At 34.4% G+C, this 27218-nt stretch overlaps 1 protein-coding gene across 5 annotated transcripts in view; it reads left to right on the top strand.

Moving 5' to 3' along the window:
• The window catches only part of ERBB4 (erb-b2 receptor tyrosine kinase 4), a 1220557-nt gene that overhangs the window by 868242 nt on the left and 325097 nt on the right, over positions 1–27218 (top strand). For all 5 annotated transcript variants that reach the window (XM_035306587.3, XM_035306586.3, XM_008999419.5 and 2 more), the window contains exons 9-12: positions 1342–1468; positions 8502–8575; positions 9669–9759; positions 11065–11264. In XM_035306587.3, the coding sequence (XP_035162478.1) occupies positions 1342–1468; positions 8502–8575; positions 9669–9759; positions 11065–11264 (492 nt within the window). The remainder of the gene's footprint in view (positions 1–1341; positions 1469–8501; positions 8576–9668; positions 9760–11064; positions 11265–27218) is intronic.

Below are 27218 nucleotides of genomic sequence, written 5' to 3'. Positions count from 1 at the left end.
TGTAAAAAATATGAGTTCACACGGTTATACTGACATCACAACACATTAGTTGCTTGCCACTGTATACAAAATGATCTGCTAAGCATAAAAAGAGATGCAGAGGGACATGAAATTTACTCTCCTTATCTTAAAAATGTATTTTGAAAGATGAGATCTATGAAGTGATGAGAAATTTTACCGTAAGTGTAAAATAAATGCATCCCATAATTCATGCCGTAGAATTTTAGTGGAGGAAGGAATCTCTTCCAGCGGTGAGTACTCTAATTCCTTACCAGAATGAAACCTAAATTAAGCAAGATTAAAGTACAGTTTGAATCTCCTGAATGTTATTAAACTTTTCAAAGTATCAAGGAGTGCCTTAGAAAAGGACAAACTCCAGACTTAATTTTAAATGGTATTTTCTCTCCTCCCTTTTCTCTTTTTCTTTCTTATTCCCTCTTTCTCTTTCTCTATATGCTCCACCCCCACACAGATTTATTTGTTTAAATTAGAAGCTTCAGAAAGCATGTTCAATTTAAGTATAAATATTTAAATGGCCCTTGATTCTGGTTATAATTCACATCATCAGAACTCTTTGTTTACATATTCTACATTAGACCACTGTTTTTAAAATTTCAGGTGGTTGACCATTAGTATGTAGGCCATTAAATTATTTTACTAAATTTACCAGCATTTCAAAATTATTAAAAATAATTTTTTTTTTGAGACGGAGTTTCGCTCTTGTTACCCAGGCTGGAGTGCAATGGCACAATCTTGGCTCAGGGCAACCTCCGCCTCCTGGGTTCAGGCAACTCTCCTGCCTCAGCCTCCTGAGTAGCTGGGATTACAGGCACACACCACCATGCCCAGCTAATTTTTTTTGTATTTTTAGTAGAGATGGGGTTTCACCATGTTGACCAGGATGGTCTCGATCTCTTGACCTTATAATCCACCCGCCTCAGCCTCCCAAAGTGCTGGGATTACGAGCCACCGCATACGGCTTAAAAATAGTATTTTCAATTAGAGTAGAAAATAGATAATTTTATGTAGTTAGGAGGAGTGTTGATTGATAAAATTTCTGTCAGAGTTGTGTATATGTTGTGTGTGTATGCTGGGTCTTGATATAAAATGTAATCCTATGATGAGTCATGGTCATTAGATTTTAATGCAGGGACAAGATTTTAAAGCAGAACCAGTAGTGAATGTTGAATGAATGAATGGTTTACTTTTTAGAAAAAAAATTGTAATATATTTTTATATGTTACAATTAAAAATATTTTGCTAATTTATAGTGAAAATACAATGATTTATTGCCCAAAAATAAGTTCCTCAATCCCCTAACTCTGAGTCTTGTTTTTACAGCTTGTGATGGCATTGGCACGGGATCACTGATGTCAGCTCAGACTGTGGATTCCAGTAACATTGACAAATTCATAAACTGTACCAAGATCAATGGGAATTTGATCTTTTTAGTCACTGGTATTCATGGGTCAGTATTAAATTTTTGTACAAATTATTTGACAAAGTGTAGACGAAGCTGAAGAGATTCTTTAGTATTTTTTTTGTTTCATTCCTCTGGAACCTGAAGAATTTTACCTTTCATTAATGCTCCTCACCAACGAAAGCAAGGGCCTAATTTCACCGGAAGTGAGAGTAAACAAGTTTTGGAATTAGCTCAAATTTTGGTTTGGTGACTACTTAATGTTGAAAACATAAATTTATATTTAAACTATAATATATTTTTAGGACATTTTCTCAGATTCACAGTTTTGAGCAGCTTAACTTATCTTTGGTTATGTTTAGGAAAAAGTATCACCAGTTGAGGTGAGAGAAGTCATTCAAATTTCTAACTGATTAGGTTGAAACAACATAAATTAATATCCTCTAAAATGTCTGACATAAAACAAATCAGTAAGCTGAAATTTCCCTGAGCTTCTTCCAGAAATTCTTTGTCTTCATGTATTCTTTCCCCCCCACCCCGCACCCCTTCAGTTGGGAAGTTAGCAACACAGTGAGAAATCCTGCTAAATGAATATTTTTTTTTTTTTTTTGAGATGGAGTTTTGCTCTTGTTATCCAGGCTGGAGTGCAATGGCGCAATCTCGGCTAACCGCAACCTTAGCCTCCTGGGTTCAGGCAATTCTCCTGCCTCAGCCTCCTGAGTAGCTGGGATTACAGGCACATGCCACCATGCCCAGCTAATTTTTTTGTATTTTTAGTAGAGATGGGGTTTCACCATGTTGACCAGGATGGTCTCGATCTCTTGACCTTGTGATCTGCCCCGCCTCGGCCTCCCAAAGTGCTGGGATTACAGGCTTGAGCCACCGTGTCCGGCCCATGAATTTCATTTTAGTAATAAAATTGTAACATAATTTACCTGGGCTCCTTCATTACAGAACTACCTGCTGTTTTTAACTGGGAAAAAAACAAGTTTGTATTCTTTGAAAGTCTGTATTTTAACTTTGTATGTTATCTATTTATCTATATTACTACTTAGACCCTAAATATTAGTGTTGTAGGCTACAGATAAACACTATGTCTCATATGTTTCCATTCAAAATCTTACTCTGAGCATATATCAGATCATTTCTAAAAGAAAACTAATTTAGCATATTATGAATAAATATGTCCAAAGAGGAATGGGAAGAGCAATAGAACAAAATGTTTCTTTTCATTCAAATAAATTTTATGTATGATTGCTTAAATATCTTGTTTATTTTAATAGGTAGCTTTTAATATGGTCCCATGTTAGATAGTATAATAGTATGTAGGTAGTCCCCACCCAATATTTTTTGTATCTGGCCTAAGAAATGTTTTTTTTTCTAACTTATCTCTTAAAATGTATAGACTTGGTAATTCTCAGCCCATATTCCTACATGGCGACAGTCTGTTGGAACTGGGCAGCTGGATTAGTCAGTTATCACATTGCTAATAAAGTCACACTTGAGACTGGGTAATTTACAAAGAAATAAAGGTTCAATGGACTCACAGTTTCACATGGCTGGGAAGGCCTCACAATCATGGTGGAAGGCAAAGGAGGAGAAAGGTATGTCTTACATGGTCGCATGCAAGAGAGAATTTGTGTAAGGAACTCCCCTTTATAAAACCATCATATCTCATGCAACTTACTCACATCATGAGGGCAGCATGGGAAAGCCCACCCCCATGATTCAGTAACCTCCCACTGGGTCTTTCTCACAACACATGGGAATGATGGGAGCTACAATTCAAGATGACATTTGGATGGGGACACAGCCAAAGGCTATCAGTGGCACTAGTCCTTTAGAGATGGGACACATTTAGTCAACTTTACCATAGTCCCCCTGGCCTTGTGAATCTATGTACATTGCTGTCTTAACCTCCTTGGCTCATTGCATAAGAGAATTGGGACAATATTTAGGTGCTGTTTCATAATTTAATGTATATATGATATTTAATAAAGCAATATACCCACATTTTAACTATATTTAAAACCAAATATCACATGAATATAAGATTATCTTATGTTAATAATGTCTTCTGAGAAATAAGAAGAGAGAGCCACTTGACTCACATTGCCTGCTTTACCTGGAAATAATAAATGAATTAGCCTCAAACCTTTCAGTATGAGGAAAGAGTTAAAATCATATTCACATGAATTGCATTAGACAGGTGGTTTTTATCCTTATCGGTCCAACATTCTGCTTTTATATATTAAGAAATTGTCACTTTTCAATTCTGAAATAAAATTTATAGATAATATAACTTACATATGTATATTTCTAATTATTATAATTCTCTGATTGTAATTATAAAAAGAAATACAAAAAAGTAAGGTACAATCAACTATATATTGTAAGGGAATGCACAGTTTCCAACGTGAAAATTTGGATTTATTAAAAATAAGATTAGAAGGCATTTTTGTGTAAGAAGTATTAGGAAATAAAAGGCAAAGGAAAAGCTGACCACTGGAATAGAAGACAGCTAACCAGATACATTGTTATATGACCAAAAAAAGAGGGAAATGACTTTCATTTAAATTTGGGTAAATTGCTTCTTGGCTTTTTGGCTAAGATCAAGTGAAACTGGAGCAACACAGCTAGGGAATTATGCCTGGCCAAAGTATGACCAAGCATGAAGTTTGCACATATGAAGTCCTAATTGTCTAGTAGGGTGTTTTAAGGTTGTACAAAATATGAGGCAATCCTTTGATTTAAGGGACAGTAACAACCTTGTGATAACCCCTATAACCTGTAGGATTCCCCAACCTCTGTTACAACTGAAGCAGCTCTACTGATGTGACAACTTCCTGTCAGTGGGTGATACTGCCCCCACTGAGAAACACTGCAAGAATTTTGTGACAGTAGAGATTGCAAACCACCAAAAGTGACCTGCTAAGTCTAAAATTCTTACAGATAAAACATGGGTAGGAAGGTTTAAAAAATATATAATCTATTGAGGTTCAGAATAGTTATTTTAGTCTTGGTTCATCATAGAACATAATTATTAATACTCCAGATTTCTGACCAGGCATAGTGGCTCATGCCCATAATCCCAGCACTTTGAGAGGCCGAAGCAGGCAGATCACAAGGTCAAGAGACCGAGATCATCCTGGCCTATATGGTGAAGCCCAGTCTCTACTAAAAATACAAAAAGTAGCTTGGCATGGTAACACGCACCTATAGTCCCAGATACTCAGGAGGCTGAGGCAGGAGAATCACTTGAACATGGGATGCAGAGGATGCAGTGAACCAGATCGCGCTACTGCACTCTAGCCTGGGCAACAGAGAGAGTGAGACTGTCAAAAAACAAACAAACAAAACCTCTAGAATGACTATAGTGACTACATATATTTATTTTATTCACTTCTGGCTCACAATGGAGGAAAGTTTAATAAATAAATATAATAAAAAATGGAAAGCAGTAGTCAAATGAAGAAAAATGTATAAGACAGTAACGACTATGCATTTACAAGTTTATGGGAAGAATACTACTTTGGACTAACCCAGACTTCTAAGGAGAAAAATACTGCTAATTTATCCAGGTGAAAAATTACTTATGGAAAATAAACTTGCATGAATTAAAAGAAGAAAGTAAACCAAGTTTGTCTTAAATATAAACTGAGAAAATGAGAGTTAGAATTTCTTCTTGGATAATTTGATCCAGAGTAGATTGGAGTCTGATTTGCAGCTCCACTATGGAGAGTTTGCATTGAGTTGGTGGATTTCTTTCATGTCAAACACTGGGTTTCCTCCAATAAAAAACTTGAGAAATGGATTGAAATAAATGCCTATTTCCTCGGATTGTTGTGGTGATTAAAAACAAATTATTTTGAATTGCTCAGCCCAGTGCCTGGCACATTGTAAAACCTCAACAAGTGGTATAAAATAGAAGGTTGAAAGTGCAGGAAGGAAGGAAAGAGAGTGAGAGAGAATGAGAGAAGAATGGGAATAGAGAGAAATGAAAATCAAGGAAAAACAAAACAGGAGGAGAAGAAGGTAGTGCAAAAGAAAAATTGCAGTGCCTATGTCTAGTTTATAGCATAGCATATAGTGCAACAAATATTAATTGTATAGACTTCATTAGAGTCTTTTATAGACCCTTTTGGAAACCAAATAAAGGCAAATTTTTCCTTAAGATGAGTCATGCTTCTCAGTTCAGATCATTATTTGTCCTTAATCATAGCATGTATACCTGGAATATTTGAAATTATAATTATAATTGGGTCTCAAGTATAATTTATAAGATATTTTCCAGGATAAGCATGTAAATGAATTATGATGTATTCTTTATTCTCACTGTCATGCCAGCATGAAACATATATTCTGAAGCCTTTCTCTTTTATTTTAGGAAAGTATGGATATAAAGTTAATTCAGTAGACTTAGACATGTAATATATGTACAGATTCAGGTATGATCATGAATGTGTGTGTGTGTGTGTGTGTGTGTGTGTGTGTGTGTAGACAGAGATATTTTAAAGGTGGATAATATATGATACTATAAGCAGAAAACTTACAATAAAGAAATGCTTTTCCTCACTTAATTTCCATTACCTTTAATATTTTACTAGCCAACTTTTATAAGATCATATGATTTGATTAAAATAACTGAGATGTTTTTAACTAATAAAATGCAAAAATAATATTTAAATGAGGTTATGCATTTTAAAAACAAGTTTCTCCATAAAATATATTTACTGGCAACTTGCCAATTAAAATTTTAGTATATAATTGGGTTCAAGAAAGTTAATTTGCATGTTTAGTTTATAGTACAATAATAGTAGGCACTCATTTTCTTTTTAGAATGGAAACTTCAGGAAACCTCAGTGTTTAGGGTTATCATTAGCAAAACTTTTCTTTCATGTTTTGTTATGGTTTACACCATTGATGTGCACATGCTTACAGTAACAAATGCTCACCAAATAAGCATGTTCATGCTGTGTCACAATGAGACACTGGCATGAAAGGGTTTACATGGTAGACTGCAATGGTGGTAGAAAATGGAAGATAAATAATAAGCTTGGTGATGAAGTGATTTCAGTGAAAATGTTTCACTCTCTTTCTCCAGAGCTTTATTTTGGATCACTAAACACAATGACAGGGTAGACACAATGTTATTTTGCATGGCTCTGAATTTAGTTAGGAAAGTTAACTGATTTAAAGTACTACGGATTTCGAGTAGCTGTAGGATGGAACTCCCAAAACATACTTTGAAGTCAGTGAGTGGAATTCTGTCAACTTATTTTACGAGAGTCCTGAATCTCTAAAATTAACTGTGTAAAATATCTCTGGTCCATTGGGTTTCATAGTAACATTCCAGGATTCATTTCATTCCTGGCAACATGGAAGTATTCTCAGTAAAGGTTTGGACTGACCCCATTATTGTGTGCTTGCCCTGAATTTTGAGTCTTTCTCAATAAAGCCAGGATATTTGATTATATGACCTGAGTTGTTCTATACACTGCTTTTCATCAAAGAACAAATGTTGAAAGTTCATTCTTGTACTGCAGAGCTGTCATTTTCCAGTGTATACAAAATTCTTTGCACATTAAAAAGTGAAGAGTTTTCTAAAGCATAGTTATTTGTTCCATATATCTTTGCTTGTAAATAGAGCAACCTTGCTAGAACATTTAATTGAGACTTTAAGCTTTTGTTAGATATTAATGTGACATTGAGAAAATTTTAATCAATAGTTTATGTGTGAATTATAGGGAAACATATTTATAGCATTTCTCCAACCTCAGCAATATCCAGTATTTGAGCCTGGAATAAAGCACTTCATGTTAAACTAGTAGTACATTGTATTGATTGCACTTCTTAGTTTGAAACAGTAATTTAATCAAGCAAAGATTTTTTTTTTTTTTTAAGATGTGGAATGGTTTGCAGTAGAGAAGAATGTGCTGATGAACTAAGTTCAGAAAGCCAGTACAAGGTGGTTCCAGAGATCAAGGTTGCTGGAAGTGATACTCTTTTCAAGGCTTGAATGCTGGCATGAATAAATGCCAATGGATTTAGACACAGATCCCCAGGACATAGGCCATATGCATATCTATCAGGGGATTGTGGAGCACAATGATTGAGAGCCCTATTAAGGCTGCATATAGTGGTTCACTGGTGGTTATTTGCCATACCAAAAAGGAGGGTTCTCAGAGACTGGTAAAAGAAGAGATGTCCAGAGTAATAATAATATTTGTTTGGTGGCTGTAAGTAGATACATACTTCTAAAAAAGCCTAAGATCACTGTTCATATAGTTTTGAACTGTCTTGAAGAAGTAGCCAATGGAGAAAATTTAATCTCTCTGTAAACAATATATATCATGCGGTCTCTACCCAGGATAGTATGAAATGTCTTTTAATATAATAACATTTTAAAACTTACTGTGCATTCCTTTAAAAAAATCTTTAAGCCTTGCTTGAATTTATATACTTGGAAGTGAATAGTTTCTGTGTGATAAATGTGAATATGAATAGGCTACATAGGAACAAGATGGTTCTAAGTAATCCATATGAAGAGAAACTTACAGACAATGCTATGAATATTATAAAAATTCACAAGTAGATAAATGTAGAGCTACAGAAAATAAATATTGATTTTATCTGTGTTTGTTACTATCCTTATGAACACCAGATACTATTAGCTATGTATGCTTCTTTGAGGAGCAGAAATGCCAGTTGTTCTCACTAGAATTTATTTCCAGACTATATATATTCTTCTCAATTAAGAATAACTTTTAAAATAAAATAAAATGGTTTTTACATAAACTTATTATCTTGGGAATTTCATCAGAATAGTTGAAGCTGAATAATTGTATGGATCTAGAATAGGCTTTGATGTAAAACTCATATTTTGTGTCATCAAAAATTTCCCCAAAACATCTATTATTCCCATTCCACGTCTAGCACAAAAAAACTTTAGACATTCATTGAAAACATCCTTTTTGCTAATTAAGATTAAATTTGAATAAAATAATTATTATAACATTTCTCATATTTTCACTTCCTTATTAAAATTTAAATTTGGCTATATTTCTTCTTGATTTTCTAGGGACCCTTACAATGCAATTGAAGCCATAGACCCAGAGAAACTAAATGTCTTTCGGACAGTCAGAGAGATAACAGGTAATTTTTTAAAGGGCAACTGTTGTGCTATGAACAATATAACTTTTTTAAAAAAATGACCTAAGATTGGCCAGTCATGGAGGCTCCCACCTGCAATTCCAACACTTTGGGAGGCCAAGGGGGGTGGATCATGAGGTTAGGAAATTGAGACCATCCTGGCCTACATGGTGAAACCCTGTCCCTGCTAAAAATACAAAAATTACCTGGGTGTGGTGGTGCATGCCTGTAATCCCAGCTACTCGGAGGCTGAGGCAGGGGAATCGCTTGAACCCAGGGGGCAGAGAGTGCAGTGAGCCAAGATCACGCCACTACACTCCAGTCTGGCAACAGAGGGAGACTCTGTTTCAAAAAAAAAAAAAAAAAGGTACATAAGATTGGAATAGGCATCTCATTTTCAAAGCAAATTTTAGTTTGTAAAAACTCTTATTTTTAACAATGGTGTCTTATTAGCTTTTATGCACATTTTCAAAACCCCATGGAATTATAAAATGAGTATCTGAAATTTTGACATTACTACTTTTGCAAGTGTCAACTGATCTTTGACCTATGTTTTTCTGTTTACTTCTTCAAGAGAAGTACTATTGAGCATGGATAACATGTATCGTTCATTTAGCACATTTATATTGAGCATTAATGTGTTCAACATTGTCTTAGTAGGTAATATGGGGCCCATAGATATGAATGAGACAGGGACTTACATAAAATAATGTGAAATCTAACAAGAAAGTATAGATATGTATATTAATGTCTTATGATACAATGTTGACAGTAATGTCATAAGTGTACAGATGAAGAGGTAAAAGATTTCAGAGAAATTGAAACTATATTTTTCTCTTTAGTTAGACTACATTTTTACACTTATAAGAATGGATAAAATTGAGTCATTGAAACCTTTCAACATTTATAGTTTCATTGAGTAGGACACTCAATCTTGGAAAAATATATATGTTATAGAGTGCTTCAAAAATAGAAATGTTCATTATCCTTTCTCACTTCCCTTCTTTCAATACATTTTCACTGTATTTCAAGAAAAATCAACACTAATACTAAGACAATGATATTCTGATTTATTTTTACTACTCTTCACTTGTAGGTTTCTTGAACATACAGTCATGGCCCCCAAACATGACTGATTTCAGTGTTTTTTCTAACCTGGTGACCATTGGTGGAAGAGTACTCTATAGGTAAGTGAATATGTTTAACACTCCAGGTCTCACAAATTTCAAGAGGAGCATTGTGTGTTCATTATGTCAAAACCGTCCATCTTACTGATTTACTGATTCTGGGGAAATCATGCTTCTATCCTTATTTCCAATGAAAATACCTCTGATGATGGTATGAAGTATTACATAGTTTGATTCAAAACAGTTATATCTATAAGAGGTTTTAAAAATGTAAAGGAGAAAGGAGCTTAATAAGAAAGGATAGTTGAAAGATACCATCTATTCAAGTGCTATATGTAAACAACTTTTACTATCCTTTGAATAAATATTATAAGACAGCCAAGACATTTTGCTCACATTGTAATCAACAACTCAATAGAGTGAGGATGGGGAAAAAATTTTGAGAGAAAGAGTTACATGTTAGTCTTTATCATTGAGCACACACACACACACACACACACACACACTGACACCCGTGGAAAATAATTCTAAATATTAACAGCAAAGAATATTTAAATTTATAAATGAAAGGGGAAAGCTTTGATCTCCAAATTGTAAAATACTATTTATTGGCTAATTGAAATGTGGGAAGCATGTTTATTCTTTAGAGAATAGAAAAGTAAGTAATTACAAAAATGTGAACTATGTTAAAATAAAAGCAGTTTCCTTGAAATGATATTGTTTTAAACAGAGCAGGTGTTATTTAACTTTTAGAGACCTCTTCCCCAGATACCCAAGGCATCTAAGTTTGTTTTCTTTTTTTAATTTTAGTTTAGTTTTATTCTTTACTTTTTACTATCTCCTAACCTTATTATACATTCCTCAATTATTACAGTTCTTTGGTGTCTGAGGTATAAATTAAAGCTAAATACTTAGTCATTTTCTGTACTATCTACCCTCTGAAAGTATGTCTGAATCTATTACACAGTTAAAGAAGAATTAATGTCTCACTCTGAGTAGATGAACATTCATTTTATAAACATGTCTTTACTCTTAATACAGGATTTTATCATTGAACAACATAAAGTTAAGACTTGGGGTGGGAAGATAGTGACCAGACATTTCAGTGGTAAATATATACACAGAAATAGAGATATACTGCCAATATGTATAACTGCAAGCAATGGACGTTTTACTTTGGGAGGTCAAATTATTACTTTAAAAACTGATAATATATAGCGTGTAAAAACAAATACCATTCTAAACAGATTTATGGATTCAGCCTCTGTTTATACTCCATTAAGATTCTTTTTGAAATAAAATGTGAGCCTTATTTTACTTCTAGAATGCTTTCATTGTTCCTTTTTCTCCCTCTCTCCTCCTTAGTGGCCTCTCCTTGCTTATCCTCAAGCAACAGGGCATCACGTCTCTGCAGTTCCAGTCCCTGAAGGAAATTAGCGCAGGAAACATCTATATTACAGACAACAGCAATCTATGTTATTATCATACCATTAACTGGACAACACTCTTCAGCACAATCAACCAAAGGATAGTAATCCGGGACAATAGAAAAGCTGAAAACTGTAGTAAGTACATTACTCAGACATTTAAAACATAGAAAACTAATTTTCCCATTCTTTTTTGGACCAAACAATTAAAATTAACATCAAGTCAGAATTGTTGCTGTGTTATCCCAACCCTTAAAAAGCAAGGTAGTTACTACAATTGCCAACATTATATATGATAATTAGAATAAGTGACTTTCTACAATATATGATGTATTTATTTGCAAGTTGTCTTACCTAATCTTAATAATACTCCTGTGGAGATTTGGATTCAGTAGGTCTAAGTGGAACCTGGCCATTTAAATGTTTAAGCAGCATCCCAGGTAATTTGAAGGATCCAATCAATTTGTGGAGATCCACCCTATTGAATTCTCTGTTGTTTGGTTTCAGTGAGTTTGATAACAGAATAACAGAGTTTTGCCATTTATGGGTAGTAAGAGAAATGAAGATATATTTTTCTGACATGTAAAAACTACTATTCAAGAAGTGTACTGTTCAAGACAGTTTATTGTTCAGAAAGAAAATTTATTTTATAAGTGCATTTATGTAGACATGTAATTATCTTTTTCCAGCTATTTTGTTACTTATTGATTCATTTAATAATTTCTTATTTACACTGAAGCAAAAACTGCTTTTGTAGGCATATGACTATGCCATTTCTATCTAATACACTGGTACTCCAATGATTTATCCCTGTTTTTCTATTGAATACTACTCTTTCCTACATCCTGAGTGCCACTATCATGAGTACAACCATCTGACTTATTATGGTAAATACCAAATAAAAAGACTCCAAACTCAAATGATCTGTTTGCAAATGAATATTCTTGTTGTGGGCACAAAATCAATCCATTCTAAAAGGCAGAACCCTAGAAAATTCTGCTCTTAGGATATTTTCTTACTTCCTTGATCTCTCCATTGAAGCAATCATAAGGGTACACATAAATAATGATTGAGTTTGTGTGTGTGTGTGTGTGTGTGTGTGTGTGTGTGTGAATATATAGAATTTTTAGAAGTCATAAACCCTTAAGAGGCCAACATAATTTGTTTATTGAGTTGTCAGTGAATTAATTGCTTTATTAATACCCCATCCTTTCCCAGAAATAATTTAAGGCAGCTCAGTCTGCCAATCTTCATAAAATATAACATATTTTATGAGGAATTATCTTATATTTTAGCTGTTTTCAGCCCTCAAAAATATTTCCAAATAAAGGAGATCTATTGCAACTTGAGGTTCCTGCTTTGAACTTAAGTTCTTACATGTTTTTCTGTTCCACATAGAATCAAGAAATAGAAAATCTAATTATGTATAAAAATATGCATGTTATATTGAATAATATTTATTATTTCATTTTGCCTGTTTTATTTCCTTGTTTTACACATTACTGATTTCTAAAAGAAAATTTGCTTTGCTTTTTCCCTAATACTTAAGCTTCTTACTGCACATTACAATATGTGTGTACATGCCCCAGAGTAGATGATTCATGGCAATAAGATAGAATCTTCTTCAGTACCAATTGGTGAATGTTTCCCTAAATAAGGCTTATACTCTTATTTCCTTCAACGTCCTTAAAACAAATTAGTACTACTACTTTTCAGAACTGTAACTATGAATTTAAAATAATGTAAAGAGAAATATAAAAGAATCAGAAACATTCATCTTTGATGCACTTAATCAGTTTGTGTATCTTACAAAAATTTGTATTTCATATATTTTCTATACTTGAATTAAAAAGCAAAATGGGGAGAAAAAAAATGCCAAAATTAATTAGGGAAGCAAGATGGGAAAAAAAGATGTTTCAATAAATTATATAATGTTATTTCACAACTTTTTCAAAGTTCTAAACATTTCAAATGACCAAAAAGAAAGTGAATAATAATAATGATAAGCTAAAATATATGTTTAAACTTTTAGTGTTGCGCTTCCTGGATTGAGGTTAGCTGCTTTTCAGACCACAGACATTTTTGTTGTTGTTGTTGTTCTGTGCACATGAGTTGACTTTGCAGTTTGGGGAAAAAATGAATCAGTTGAGAAACATCATTTTGTGGTGCTATAGTATCAAGCATATACTTTTTCTTTTTTAATATCTTAGAATAAGTATATTTTTTCTGAAATTTATTTACCAAAATTTGGATTTCAGTCTCACAGCACACTGGATCCATAAAAATTCCATACGCCTCCATTTTCAGAAATGTAATTACCCTGTAAACTTGACCTCAGAGATGCTGCTGATGTTTACAATAAGCCTCAATGGTTCCCCACAAATGATTAAAACCTTATCATTCCCCAGTACTATTTGTAAATGGGAATGTCTAAATGCATGCTTCATTTCAAATGCACTGTAAATGTTTTATTTTTAGATATTCTGTCTTTGTATATCATACACACACAAGATGTTCATGAGCATACACACATGTTCACTACTAGAACACATAAACATGTGTATACAGCATGCATGTCTGTATGCAGTTCCACATACAACACACATGCATATACACACCTAGAAACAGATTCATACATGCACAACCTTACATGCCCATCTACATTTACATGCAGTCAGCATGAAATACTCTGATCTAAACCTGAGAGTTGACTTCTGAACTTAATGAAAAGGCCATCTTCCATTTGTAATGGTGTTTTTTGGAGTTCAACATGGTTTAAAACAGTAATAACAATTAAAAAATAAAGTTGATTCATCTATAAAGAGTAACAGTGGCTAGAGCCACTATTTTGACTTTTAAGTCAAAAATTTCAAAGCTGAGTTTATGATTTGAAGAGATTGAGATTGAGGGAAACTCTGGGACATGAAAAGCTAGAATATTTTGGGCCTCTATTATTCATGTGGTTATGGTAGTAACAAAATTACAGTGTAGGATGGAGGAAGTTTTCAGGTAGGTTTATAAAAGCATTTGAAGTTTCTTAAAATATTTAAGCATAAATTTTTTAATAATGAAATATAAAGTGTAGAGATAAATATTACACCAACCCTTCAGAATCTGAGTTATATTTGAACTTATACATCTCAAGTCTTAAAAATATTTGTATACATACTGTTAAATCTAACATGAATAAGAAATTAAATTCATTAATATATATTCAATATGTTTTTATTTTTTTATTGTTAATATATATTCAATATAAAATGTTTGATTTTCAATATAAAAATGTTTTTATTTTTATAGTTAAAATGGTAGCTTTCCCATTGTTCAAAATAAAACCAATCCAAAAATATATAAAAATATAAAAAATATATATTTACTGGTGAATATATTTTTTATATATATAATAAGAGTAGTGACATATGTATTTTCATATATAAATGGGATCTTACCTTTCTATTTAAATATCCTTCAGCCATCTATGTCTTATACTTAATATAGTATAAGCATCTCTCATGTCAGTATATAGATATTCCTTTTTTATTTTGAGATGGAGTTTTGCTCTTGGTGCTCAGGCTGGATTACAATAGCCTGATCTCGACTCATCACAACCTCCACCTTCCAGGTTCAAGCAATTCTCCTGTCTCAGCCTCCTCCCGACTAGCTGGGATTATAGGCATGTGCCACCATGCCTGGCTAATTTTGTATTTTTGGTAGAGAAGGAGTTTCCCCCTGTTGACCAGGCTTAGGTGATCTGCCCACCTCAGCCTCCCAAAGGGCTGAGATTACAGGCCTGAGCCACTGTGCCTGACCATCCTTAATCCTTTTTAAAGCTGTTTCAAGGCCGGGCACGGTGGCTCAAGCCTGTAATCCCAGCACTTTGGGAGGCCGAGACGGGTGGATCACGAGGTCGAGAGATCGAGACCATCCCGGTCAACATGGTGAAACCCCGTCTCTACTAAAAATACAAAAAATTAGCTGGGCATGGTGGCGCGTGCCTGTTATCCTAGCTACTCGGGAGGCTGAGGCAGGAGAATTGCCTGAACCCAGGAGGCTGAGGTTGCGGTGAGCCGAGATTGCGCCGAGCCGAGATTGCGCCATTGCACTTCAGCCTGGGTAACGAGAGCGAAACTCCGTCTCAAAAAAAATAAATAAATAAATAAAAGCTGTTTATAGAAGTATGCAGGACAGGACCAGTACCATATTAATGGTATTTAAAATTATTTTTCATTTTTATATTATCACTACCATAATGTGTATTTTAGCTCATGAAACATTTTGTAGTATACAATTATTTCCTGAGGCTAAAAACAGATGTGGAATTTCTGTATAAATGAGACTGCATAAAAATTTCTCACTAATTTCTGCATCATCTTCCAAAAATACTAAATTAATTTACCCTTGTTCCAAATGCTGTGTGATAGTAACATTATTCACCACTCTTTACATTACTGGATATTATCTATGGTTTTTAATTCAATGATCTAAAAAAAGAAAAATATTTTATATTTACATTATTAATTTATCTTTTTTTGTCTTGTAAATACTTTGTGAACTTTTTCATTTTCAATTTGGGATTTGATCTTTTTCTCCTAAATTTGAAAAAACATTAACAAATTAAATTCATTAAATTTTGTTCCTTCAATGTGTTGGGAATAACTTTCCTTCTTACTGGTAATTTGAGTAATTCTTCTTAAGATAAACCAGTATTTATCAAACTATATTTTTATATATCAAGTGGTTAGATTGTTATTTTCCTTTTTAATTGTTTTATCTTGTATTTTAAGACAGTTATATTTTTCTAGTACTTTAAAAAAATATTGAAATTTTTAACACATCTTGACTGTTTGGCATAGCATTTTTAAAAAGTTCCTGATTGTGGTATGGATCCAAAATAATTTATTAATCTCTCCTAATTGACTTTAGCTGATCAGCTAACAAGTCAGCTAAAAGGTGCCAGACTCTGTCTCTCAACCTCCCTATATTGTTTAATTTGGGTACTACGACCACCCTGTGAAGCATAATTATCCCCATTTACCAATGCGTATACAGATATTAAGAAAGTTAAATAATATTTTCACTTGGGAGCTACTAAAATCATATTAAAGATTTAAACCCAATGTCTGTCTTATTTCAAAATCTAGACTCTTCGTTTCACAGAGATTCCTCCCAAAGTAAAGAAAATATTGGCCAGGCATGGTGGCTCATGCCTATAATCTCAGCACTTTGGGAGGCAGAGGTGGGCAGATATCCTATGGTCAGGAATTCGAAGAGCAGCCTGTCCGACATGGTGAAATCCTGTCTCTACTATAAATACAAAAATTAGCCAGGGTGTGGTGGTGGTCATCTGTAGTCCCAGGTACTCGGGAGGAGAATTACTTGAACCTGGAAGGTGGAGCTTGCAGTGAGCCAAGATCATGCCACTATACTCTGGCCTGGGTGACACAGTAAGATTCCATATAATGTGATTAATTTTTATAAGAACATTGGTTGACTTATTGAAGTATACCCTATGTAACATACTATTCAGGAGCATACTCTTAAAGCCAAATGACCTGAGTTTTAATCTCAGCAGAACTCATTGCTATCTGATTTTTACAGAGACAATTTAGTGTCTCCGTACCTCTGTTTCATCATTTGTAAAATGGAATTGATAATAGTATCAACCTCATTGTATGCCTGGCTCAAAGAAAGTGTTATACATGGCCAGGTATGGTGGCTCATGACTGTAATTACTAGCACTTTGAGAGGCCAAGGCAGTCAGATCACCTGAGGTCAGGAGTTCAAGACCAGCCTGGCCAACATGGTAAAACCCCATCTGTACTTAAAATAAAAAATTAGCTAGGTGTTATGGCACATGCCTGTAATCCCAGCTACTTAGGAGGCTGAGGCAAGAGAATCACTTGAACCCAGGAGGTGGAGGTTTCTGTGAGCTAAGATCATGCCATTGCACTGCAGCCTGTCCAATCTGAGGGGGAAAAAAAAGTGATATACATGTGTTAGCTATTATTACTATTAAAAATTTTATTTTTCTATTAAAAATAGTTTATATATTAGACACATATGCACATAAACAATGTGAAGATATTTAATCTTCATAAAAAAATGCTTTCTTGGGGAATAAAAAAGGAAAGACAAATATCAAGAGCTTCCTTTTTTACACAGAAGAAAATATTTACCTTATTAATAAGGCTCCAGTTTTCATTACAAATGGTGGTGAATTAAAAGTTTGCAAGAAAAACATCAATCACTGGGAGATATGGAAGGAATAAGATTAGTTATTATGTTAGTAACAGGAGGCTGGACATTGAAACACTTAAAAACAATCTCAAAATCATAAGCAGATAAAAAGTATATGTTTGAGAATCTCTTGAAATGTCTTTTTCTTTTTTCTCTTCTAAATTAAAAGATTTTAAAATTGGCTTAATGATAAGCAACAGACTTAGTATTTTCTAAAATTCCAAAAAATATCAAGTTTGAATTAATGGCTCAGGGGAAAAATATTTGGTGATGGGGAATATATTTTTTGGCACAAAGAAGCTGAAAATGATACACATTTCTATATTTATCTGTGGTTTTGATGTTTCTGAAATTTGACAGTAGAAAAATCCACCCAATTGTACATGAATGTAGAAAAAGGAAATTGCAAAACTATAGTTAATTGCTAATAACTGATCTCTCTGGATGATAACATCATCCAATTTTATGAGTCACTGTTTGTCCAGAATTGAAGCAGGCCGAAGAGTTAATAAGTGGGGAATAGAAGCAACAGTAACTGCTTATTATCCTTTTGACAAGAACATAGAGAATATTTTGTAGCATTGTTAGCAATTTTACTTCATTGAAAAAAATGCCTTCTTCGGGAATAAAAAACGAAAGATAAATATCAAAAGCTTCCTTTTTTATGTAGAAGAAAAATTTACCTTATTAAAGTGATGAATGAAAAATTTGCGAGAAAAACATCAACCATTAGGAGATGTTTTTCTCACACAGTGGAGAATAAAACTGTGTTTTCTTAGTATATTTTATTTGTTTTTCTCTGGTAACTGATAAAAACAATAAAATATAGAAGTAAGCATTTTACTTTAACATCATAAGAAATGATGGATTTCTATAAAATATACAGACTTTATACTGTCATCACTTCCAATATGTTACATATTATAGAAAATATATTTTGATTATAAATTAAGATTTACCTGATTTTAAGAAAACATGACTAAAGTGGCAGATTTTCTTACTTTCTCTTGGTCCTATATTTTTACTTAATTTGTGTATTCCTAACCCATCCCATGCTATCTTGAGTAAATGTGCTTTTACAAAATGCAGCCTACCAAGGTAGGGGAATCATCCTTTGGGTCTGGTAGTCTGGGAAATTATTGAATTCTGCCACACATTTCATTTAACCATAGTTTGGTATAAAGTGTGTATACTTTTTTTTTTTTTTTTTGAGACAGAGTTTCGCTGTTGTTACCCAGGCTGGAGTGCAATAGCATGATCTTGGCTCACTGCAACTTCTGCATTCTGGGTTCAAGCAATTCTCCTGCCTCAGCCTCCCGAGTGGCTGGGACTACAGGTGCACACCACCATGCCCAGCTAATTTTTGTATTTTTAGTAGAGACAGGGTTTCACCTTGTTGACCAGGATGGTCTCGATCTCTTGACCTCGTGATCCACCCGCCTCAGCCTCCGAAAGTGCTGGGATTATAGGCGTGAGCCACCGCGCCTGGCCGAGTATGTAAATTTGAATACAGTAACGTCACTATTCTTATGAGTAATCAGAAAATAGAAATTCTTAATTATACTTCTAAGAATTTCCTTTTAAAATTACTAGAGTAATACATCAATACACTGTTCTTTTTAAAAAATAAGAAAGCATTTAAGTAAGATTTTGTGATTGTATTTGAAACAGCACACTGTCTAATTACTAACAATGCTACAAAATGTTCTTTATGTTCTTATCAAAAGGATAATAAGCGGTTACTGTTGCCAATTAGCTACAGAAATGATATCCCTTCTATTTTGTAATCTAGAAATTCTGAGAGAATGATCTCTCAACAATAAAAGCCAGGAGTAATGCAGGCTCCGGTTTTCATTACAAATGGTGAGTGATATTTTAACCTGACTTGCCTCCATATCAGTGGTTGCAAAAATTTAAAGCAAAACTTATAATTATTAAAAATGCAAAAGTTGGGCTTCAGTTCTCCACAGATTCTTATTTGGATAGTGTTGTAAGTCGTATTGTGTCCCCGCCAAGGGATGCTGAAGTCCTGACCCCTGGTACCTATGAATGTGACTATATTTGGAAATCGGGTATTTGCACATGTAGTTAAAATTAAAGTTAAGATGAGATTATACTGGAGCAGGGTAGGTCCTTCATCCAATGACTAGTGTCCTTATAAGAAGAAGAGAAGAGACACACAGATGGACACACAGAAACAAGAATGTCGTGTGAAGACATACATCAACTCAGAGGAAAGACCAGCTGTGTGAAAGCAGAAGTGATGACTTGAGTGATATAGCGGCAAGCCCAGAACACCGAGAATTGCTGGCAACTGCCAGAAGCTAGGGGAGGGCCACAGAACATTCTCCCTCAGAGGCCCCAAGAAGAAACTAGCCTGCAAGCACCTGGATTTTGGACTTCTGGCCTCTAGAACTGTGAGAGAATAAATTTCTGTTGTTTTAAGATGCCTAGTTTATGGCAGTTTCTTACACTGTTTCTATGAACCTGGCACAGTTAGTATGATGGGAAACCTGAGATTCTGCATTTTTAATACAAAGCAGATTATTCTGATACAGGTGCTCAGATATGGGAAATCCTTTGAGAAACTCTACTCTGTCATACCCCATATTATTCCCCCATCATTCTATAGTCAAAAGATATATTTAAGAATACGTGATCCTAGCAATTCGTTTTTTCTTCTGAAGCTGTGTTGCTTGTAGGAAAATTCACAATCGAATAGCTTGAAACCATATATTTAGTAATAGTTCTGGGAGACAAAGATAAAGAGTTAACTTTAAAAAGCATTCTACAAATAATGGGATATTTTTGCATTTACTAACAATAACATATTCAATAAAATAAAGGGAATATTTAATTACAGTTTATACAGTAATTGGGTAATTATAGTATAATATATATTATACTGTCAATTTTTATTTACTTTAGAGTTTCAACAAAATACTTTTGGATTCATTTTACTTTTACACATTTATGTTCTTTCTGAGAGGTATTTTAGATTGTGCTCAATTTTCTAAGCAAACCTTCAACACTTTCTAAAATTTTATTTCTGCTGTCAGTATTGCCTCTCTCCTCCTCTTATCAGGATTTCCTGCCCCAGTTTCACCCATGTCAGAGATGTAGAGTAATTAGGGTATATAAAACTTAGCAACAATTTGTGTAGCATCTATTTAACCATTCAACATTGGAAATGGGTATGTCTCTGCACTTACTTCTCCACTGCTGCTTCCCCAACTTCTTTGTTAACCCATTATAATTTTTTACAATTTTATCCCACTTTACACATGTCTAATCTTGCCTACTCACAGAGCTATTGCCAGGCAGTTTAGTGCTTACAATAGACTGAATGATGGCCCCATAAGGATGACTGCAATCAAATCTTCAGAACATCACCAGGGCTCAGTCTTCTATTTGCTTGCTATGAACATTACCTTGTATGGTAAAAAGGACTTAGCAGATGTTAAAATAAAATGATTATCTCAAAGTTATTTGAGTGGGTTACAAATATAATTACATGTGTATTTATAAGAGGAATTAAGAAGGATTTTTGACTACAGCAAAGGAAAAGGTGATGTAATCATGGAAGCAAAGGTTGGAGCAATGTCACTACAAGCCAAAATGCCAAAGGGAGTCTTCAAAAGCTACAAGAGGCAAGGAACAGATTCTCTCCTGGAAACTTCACAAGGACTCATCCTTGCTGCCACCTTGATTATAGCCCCTTAAGAATCATTTTGGACTTCTGAACTCCAGAACTATGACAGACTAAATGTAGGTGGTTTTAAGCAAGGAAGTTTGTAGTAATTTATTACAGCAGGAATGGGAAATTATTTCAGTATTTATTTAGTGACATAAGTCCAAGGCAAATCACTTTAGGTGTAAAGAAATCATATTAACTCACAGAAATGAGAAGTCCAAAGAATGTCTTTTCAGACACAGTTGGATCCAGGGTTTCAAAGAGGATCACCAGGGCTCAGTCCTCTATTTGTTTTACCCGCTTTCCTCTTAGGCAATTTCTTTTTCTTCATTAAGGTGGCTAGCCCTGGCAGGCATATGCTAAGAGCATTCACAAGCTTATGAGTTTATGAATGCAGATTAAAAAGTGCTACCTATCCTCTTCAGTATAGATTGACCCTATTTGGACCATATGCCTATCTCTATTGTCACTATTGTCTTCTTGTCACCGTCTATTCAAATATGCCTTCAAGTCAATCCCGTCAAAGAACCTGAAGTGACATTTTTTGAAACAGAAGGTCCTTTACTCTCCCGCTTAGAAACTTTCAACAGTTTCCAGCAGATCTTTGGACAAAACACAAAATCCTGAAAATGGCCACTAGCTCCTATACAATCTGTCCCTTCTCCATCTCACTAGTTTAGAGGGTACCACTTTCCCATATGCTGCCCATATCAGTCTGTTTTCTGAGACCACTAATATGATTCCTTCCTCAGACTCTCTTGGCTAGAGTTACAATTGCCAGTTTCCACCACCCTTTTACCTTAAGAATTCCTACTTACCTTCTTATCTCTGCTTTAATGTCCCTTCTTTTGTGGGCTGACCTAATGCCATTTACCCACTAAGTTAAGACAACTGCTGTATTGTCTCAGCAGTCTGTAATACACACACACACACACACACACACACACACACGTACGCACACATATATTTGTGTATATATATACTTAATCTGGGAGGCAGAGGTTTCAGTGAGCCGAGATCACACCACTGCACTCCAGCCTGGGTGACAAAGTGAGACTATGTCTCAAAAAAAAAACAAAATAAGTAAAACAGGCTGCATACAATTTTATGTATGTATATAAATTTATTTTATGTATTTTGTATATACATAACATATGCAGACTGTTTACTTTTTGTACTTTTTGTATTGTGTGTGTGTGTGTGTATATATATACACATATATAAATTTATATACGTATATAAAATTACATGCAGCCTGTTTTTTTTTCTTTTTCTTTTCCTTTTTGAGACAGAGTCTCACTTTGTCACCCAGGCTGGAGTAGTGGCACCCGCCACCACACCTGGCTATTTTTATATTTTTAGTAGAGATGGAGTTTCATCATATCGGTCAGGCTGCTCTTGAACTCCTGACACCAGGTGATCTGCCCACCTCAACCTCCCAGAGTGCTGGGATTACAGGCATGACCCACCACACCCAGCCCTGTTTTTCTAATTAGCTGTAAGCTCCATGAGGTAACAAAATACATATTTTATTTCATGTTTCAGTTATATCCTCAGCTTTATGGTAACAAAGCTACCATAAAGTAAGTAGTTTCTCAATAAGTATTTTTTAAAGTTAACACAGGGATATGCTTTTATGCCTTTACATTTCTCTTGAGTACATGTATTGAGTGTTTACTTAATGTCTTAGACCCTGCATTAAAAATTCTACTAATTTGATGTATAATCTTCATCACAACCCTGAGAAGATTTTACTATTCACTTTAAAGATAAGTAGCATGTAAGTAATTCCCCAAGGCTACATGGTTCATTACAGAGTAAGGATTTAAATCTATGTCTAATCACAAAACCTGAGCTATAATGACCATTAAATGGTATTTTTCAGCTTTAAAAAAATGATGAACAATACCTGTCCAAATGCATTTCAATATTTTTTAGATAATCCATTTACTTTCACATGCAACACTGTAACAAAATCCATTATTTTAAGCTTTCCTCTGTTTTAGTTAAAGCAGGTTCAGTGTTCTCAGTAAAGGTCAAAATACTAAGCACATTATTATCTCTCCAAATTTTTAACAGACAGCTACAATTCAGATGAGATAAAGAAAAATCTATTTTGCAGCTTCTAGAGGAAATGCAGAGGAAGTTAAAGGTTGCCTAATAACTACATTGCTAAAGTTTCTTTAGAGAGGTTTATAATGGCCTATTGACCTGTAAGCCATTGAAGAGCCCTTCCACTCCTACACTCATGACTGTCACTGTGGGAAGTCAGAGGGCGGTTGAATTCTTGGTGCTGATCGAAAATTTCTTTTCTCTTAAGAATTTCAAAGAAGTAGCTTCCTTGGCCTTTTGTTCTATGCTGTCTGGAGATACTTCTTTTGGTTTCACTCTGGAAAAAATGATCAACTAACCTTCACTTCCGTCATCTATTGGTTTGGAAAGAATGAGAAGAAAATAGTTTCCTGTTTATTATTGCTTTCTTCCAATAGATACCATTTCCATATCCAAAACTGCTCTGAAATTGGGTATATGATAAAGACTCAGGGAGGCATTAGACAGCAGAAGAAAGGTAAGATTTTGAGTGATGCTAAAGCTTCCTCTCCAATTAATGTCAAAGCATATAATGAAAAATCAAAGCAGTCAGTCTTTATTCTTCCACATGCTGTAAAGTTCTGTCACCTTTAGCAGAGGGAAGGGGAAGAGACAAGAGGAAGAAGATAGCGAACCTGAAAATAAATAATGTGATATGATAAAAGAAATGGCCCCAAAAGTTTATGGAATGTCATAAAATGGACAGTGCCAAGGGAATACTTGTGACCTTGTCAATGTCCTCCAGAAAGAAACTGAGTTAAGTTAGGACACTACGCTAAGACTACTGCTATATTCTATATATATAGTGTTTTTTTTTAAGATGGAATATTGCTCTGTCACCAGGCTAGAGTGCAGTGGCCTATCTCGGCTCACTGCAACCTCCACCTCCTGGGTTCAAGTAATTCTCCTGCCTCAGCCTCCCGAGTAGCTGTGACTATAGATGCATGCCACCATGCCCAGCTAATTTTTTTTTTTTTGTATTTTTAGTAGAGACGGGATTTCACCATGTTGGTCAGGCTGGTCTTGAACTCCTGACCTTGTGATCTGCCCGCCTTGGCCTCCCAAAGTGCTGAGATTACAGGCATGAGCCACTGGGCTCAGCCACTATAATGTACATATATTATATACATACATAAAATTATCTGTAATTGAAGGCCTGACATAGAACTTGATAAACAAAAAATATAAACTATATAAAATGTATAAAATGGAAACAAAAGTGATCAATAAAACTGAGAGACTCATGATACCATCCAGTATAATTTTAAACATTCTTTACTTGTATTTACAAGTTGTTCTCATAATACAACTTTCCCTCTTCAGATTTTCCTCTGATGATCATGTTTATCCTATTACCAAGAGTATGTAAACACTGTATATAAATATATGTCAGAAAACAAAATACTTAATAACCTTAAAATGTCTAAATGATCATAAAATGTGTATAGTAACTTAATATTCATAAATATAATTGATCTTTGCTACTTTTAAACTTTATTGTATAGAATTAGAACACCCGTTTGTATTTACTTAGTTTGATTAAGCTATCTTTTTACTCTTTACATCTTTGTAAATTAGTGGGAAGTCATTTATATTCTACATTTAGGGAACTGCTGATATAAGACCTATGTTAAGATTCTATTTCTGGCTGGATGCAATCATTCATGCCTGTAATCCTAGCACTTTGGGAGGCAGAGATGGGAGAATTTCTTGAACCCAGAGTTCAAGACCAGCATGGGCAACATAGTGAAACTCCATCTCTACCCAACTCCCCCCCAAAAAATTAGCCAGATGTGGTGGTGCATACCTCTAGTCCAAGCTACTCGAAAGGCTACAGTGGAATCACTTCAGCACAGGAGGTCAAGGCTACGGTGAGCCGGTATCACACCACTGCACTCCAGCCTGAACAACAGAGCAAAACTCTGTCTCAAACAAACATAGATTCCATTTATGCTGACATATCTGTTGTGTAGTGAGAGATACCTCTTTCTCTGTATTATGACTAAATCAGAAAGAAGTAGGTACTATTGATACTAGTTCAAAATTAATATAACAGGTAAACTGTTACTGTTGATTAGCCATTTCCAAGTAAAATATCAAATGATTCAACTTTTCAGGAGAAAAGAGTCTAGATATTATAAGATGAAATATGTTATATGATATTTAATCTTAATGCATCATTAAGACATGGACAAAACCACAATTAAGTAAAGCTTGTAAACGATGAGTTATCTAAAATAATTTATAATATATTTGAGCATAGGGTCAATTCTGTCTACAAAGGAAAACATTCCATTTAGTCTCTATTCTTTCAAATTATCTTTAAAAATTCTCATCTATTATTTAAAATTATTATAAAGTTAATTACTTAAAACAATAGAAGAATATATAGTTTTCAATGAAGTTTAGTGCATGCTTAGAAACTTTTTTGGAGCATTTTGGAGAAATGTTATGTGAAAAGCTTTGTCTATAAAAAAGAAACAGCAAGTAATCTTACTTTGCATTGTTAAAAGTAAATATAAGATGTCTACTTCTCACCAAGATGAAATAACAAAAGGGATGGATCAAATTTACCCGCCCTCATGAAACAATAAAAAAAAGGACAAAATAGATGAAACAATAGTTTGCAAGAGACTGGAGAGCAGATCACAGGGGAAAGTGATTCCTGAGACTGAGTAAATGAAGTAAGCTTTATGACTGCTCTGGCTAACGGCCTTGACAGAGATTTTAAGCCACCAGTATAGTGAGGGAGATCCGAGGGAAAGTCTCAAGAACTACAAGTTGAAGAAGACAGAGCTAGGAATCCAGGGGGAATAAGGCAGCTAGAATTCACAGAAAATACCAGAGAGGAAAGCAACACAGAGAGACAACTGCACTGTAAGAAATATTAAACAAAGTCCTTCAGACAGAAGGAAATAAAACCAGATGGAAATATGGATCTGTACGTAGACTAAGGATCACCAGAAATAGTAACTACATGGGTAAATATGTAATATTTTCATCTTATTATTTAATTGTCTTCAAATACAATGTCATGATAAATAGAAAATGGGAACAATGTAATGTGGAGTGAATAGCATGAGAAAGTAAAATGTATAACAGTAGCTCAAAGGTAAGGAATGAATAAATAAATGCATCCTATTTTAAGATCCTTAGAATGGATGTGAAGTGGTAGAGTATAAATTGAAAATAGGCTATAATAAATTAAAGATGTATACTGGGTTTTGCTTCTGGGAAGATGGAGGAGACATACTTCTACCTCTTCCCCCTACTAAGTACAAATCAAAACCCTGGACATTATAAGAAGACTCTGAAAGGCAGACAGAAGAGGCAGACAGGTGTGGGACCTTGGAACCCAAAGAACAATGCAGAGGTGAGTTCTGTGAGTTTCTTTTTGCTACATATATCCCAGATTTGAGATGAAGAAACTGGCAACTCAGAAACACCAACAGATGCAGATCAAAAAAGAGCCAACAGAGCCTGTTCTTTCTACCCAAAGAATCTGGATAGGAGCAGGTAAACAAAATAGAAACCTTTTAGACAATAACTGCTCTACCCCAGCCAAACACCACAAAAAAATAAATAATTTTAAAACAATGCCAAAACAAACAAGCAAACAAACAAACTTCATTCAAACCCACAAGGGAGAGGAGAGCATAGACTTCTGCTCTCACCAGGCCAACCTCCCTTTCAACTGATGTCAAAGAAGGCAGAGTATAGAGTTCACATTTTCATCTCCACTGAGTGGTAGATACTAGACAGTATTGGATTTTAACCTGACGCTTGTGGCCTTGTCACAGCTTACACTCTCTGTGACTCTACCCCCCTATAAAATCCATGTTGATTGCTATTTTCCATGATGGCTTTGAAGATTAGTATCCATAAATGAAGAAAGAATACAGCCCCCCAAAAAGAAATAAAACTAAATGCCAGTTTATCTCTAAAGAATCTAGAAGCTAAACATTTTAGCAAGGTAGTAGCAAATAGCATTCAGCAATATATACAAAGAATTAAACAACATAACCAAATGGGTTTATTCCAGGGATATATTTCATAATAAAAAATGTAAT

The sequence above is a fragment of the Callithrix jacchus genome, chromosome 6 (genome assembly GCF_049354715.1).
Source record: "Callithrix jacchus isolate 240 chromosome 6, calJac240_pri, whole genome shotgun sequence".
NCBI classification, from domain to species: domain Eukaryota; kingdom Metazoa; phylum Chordata; class Mammalia; order Primates; family Cebidae; genus Callithrix; species Callithrix jacchus.
Note: the sequence above shows the minus strand (reverse complement) of the source record. Positions and strands in the feature narration are given on the sequence as shown.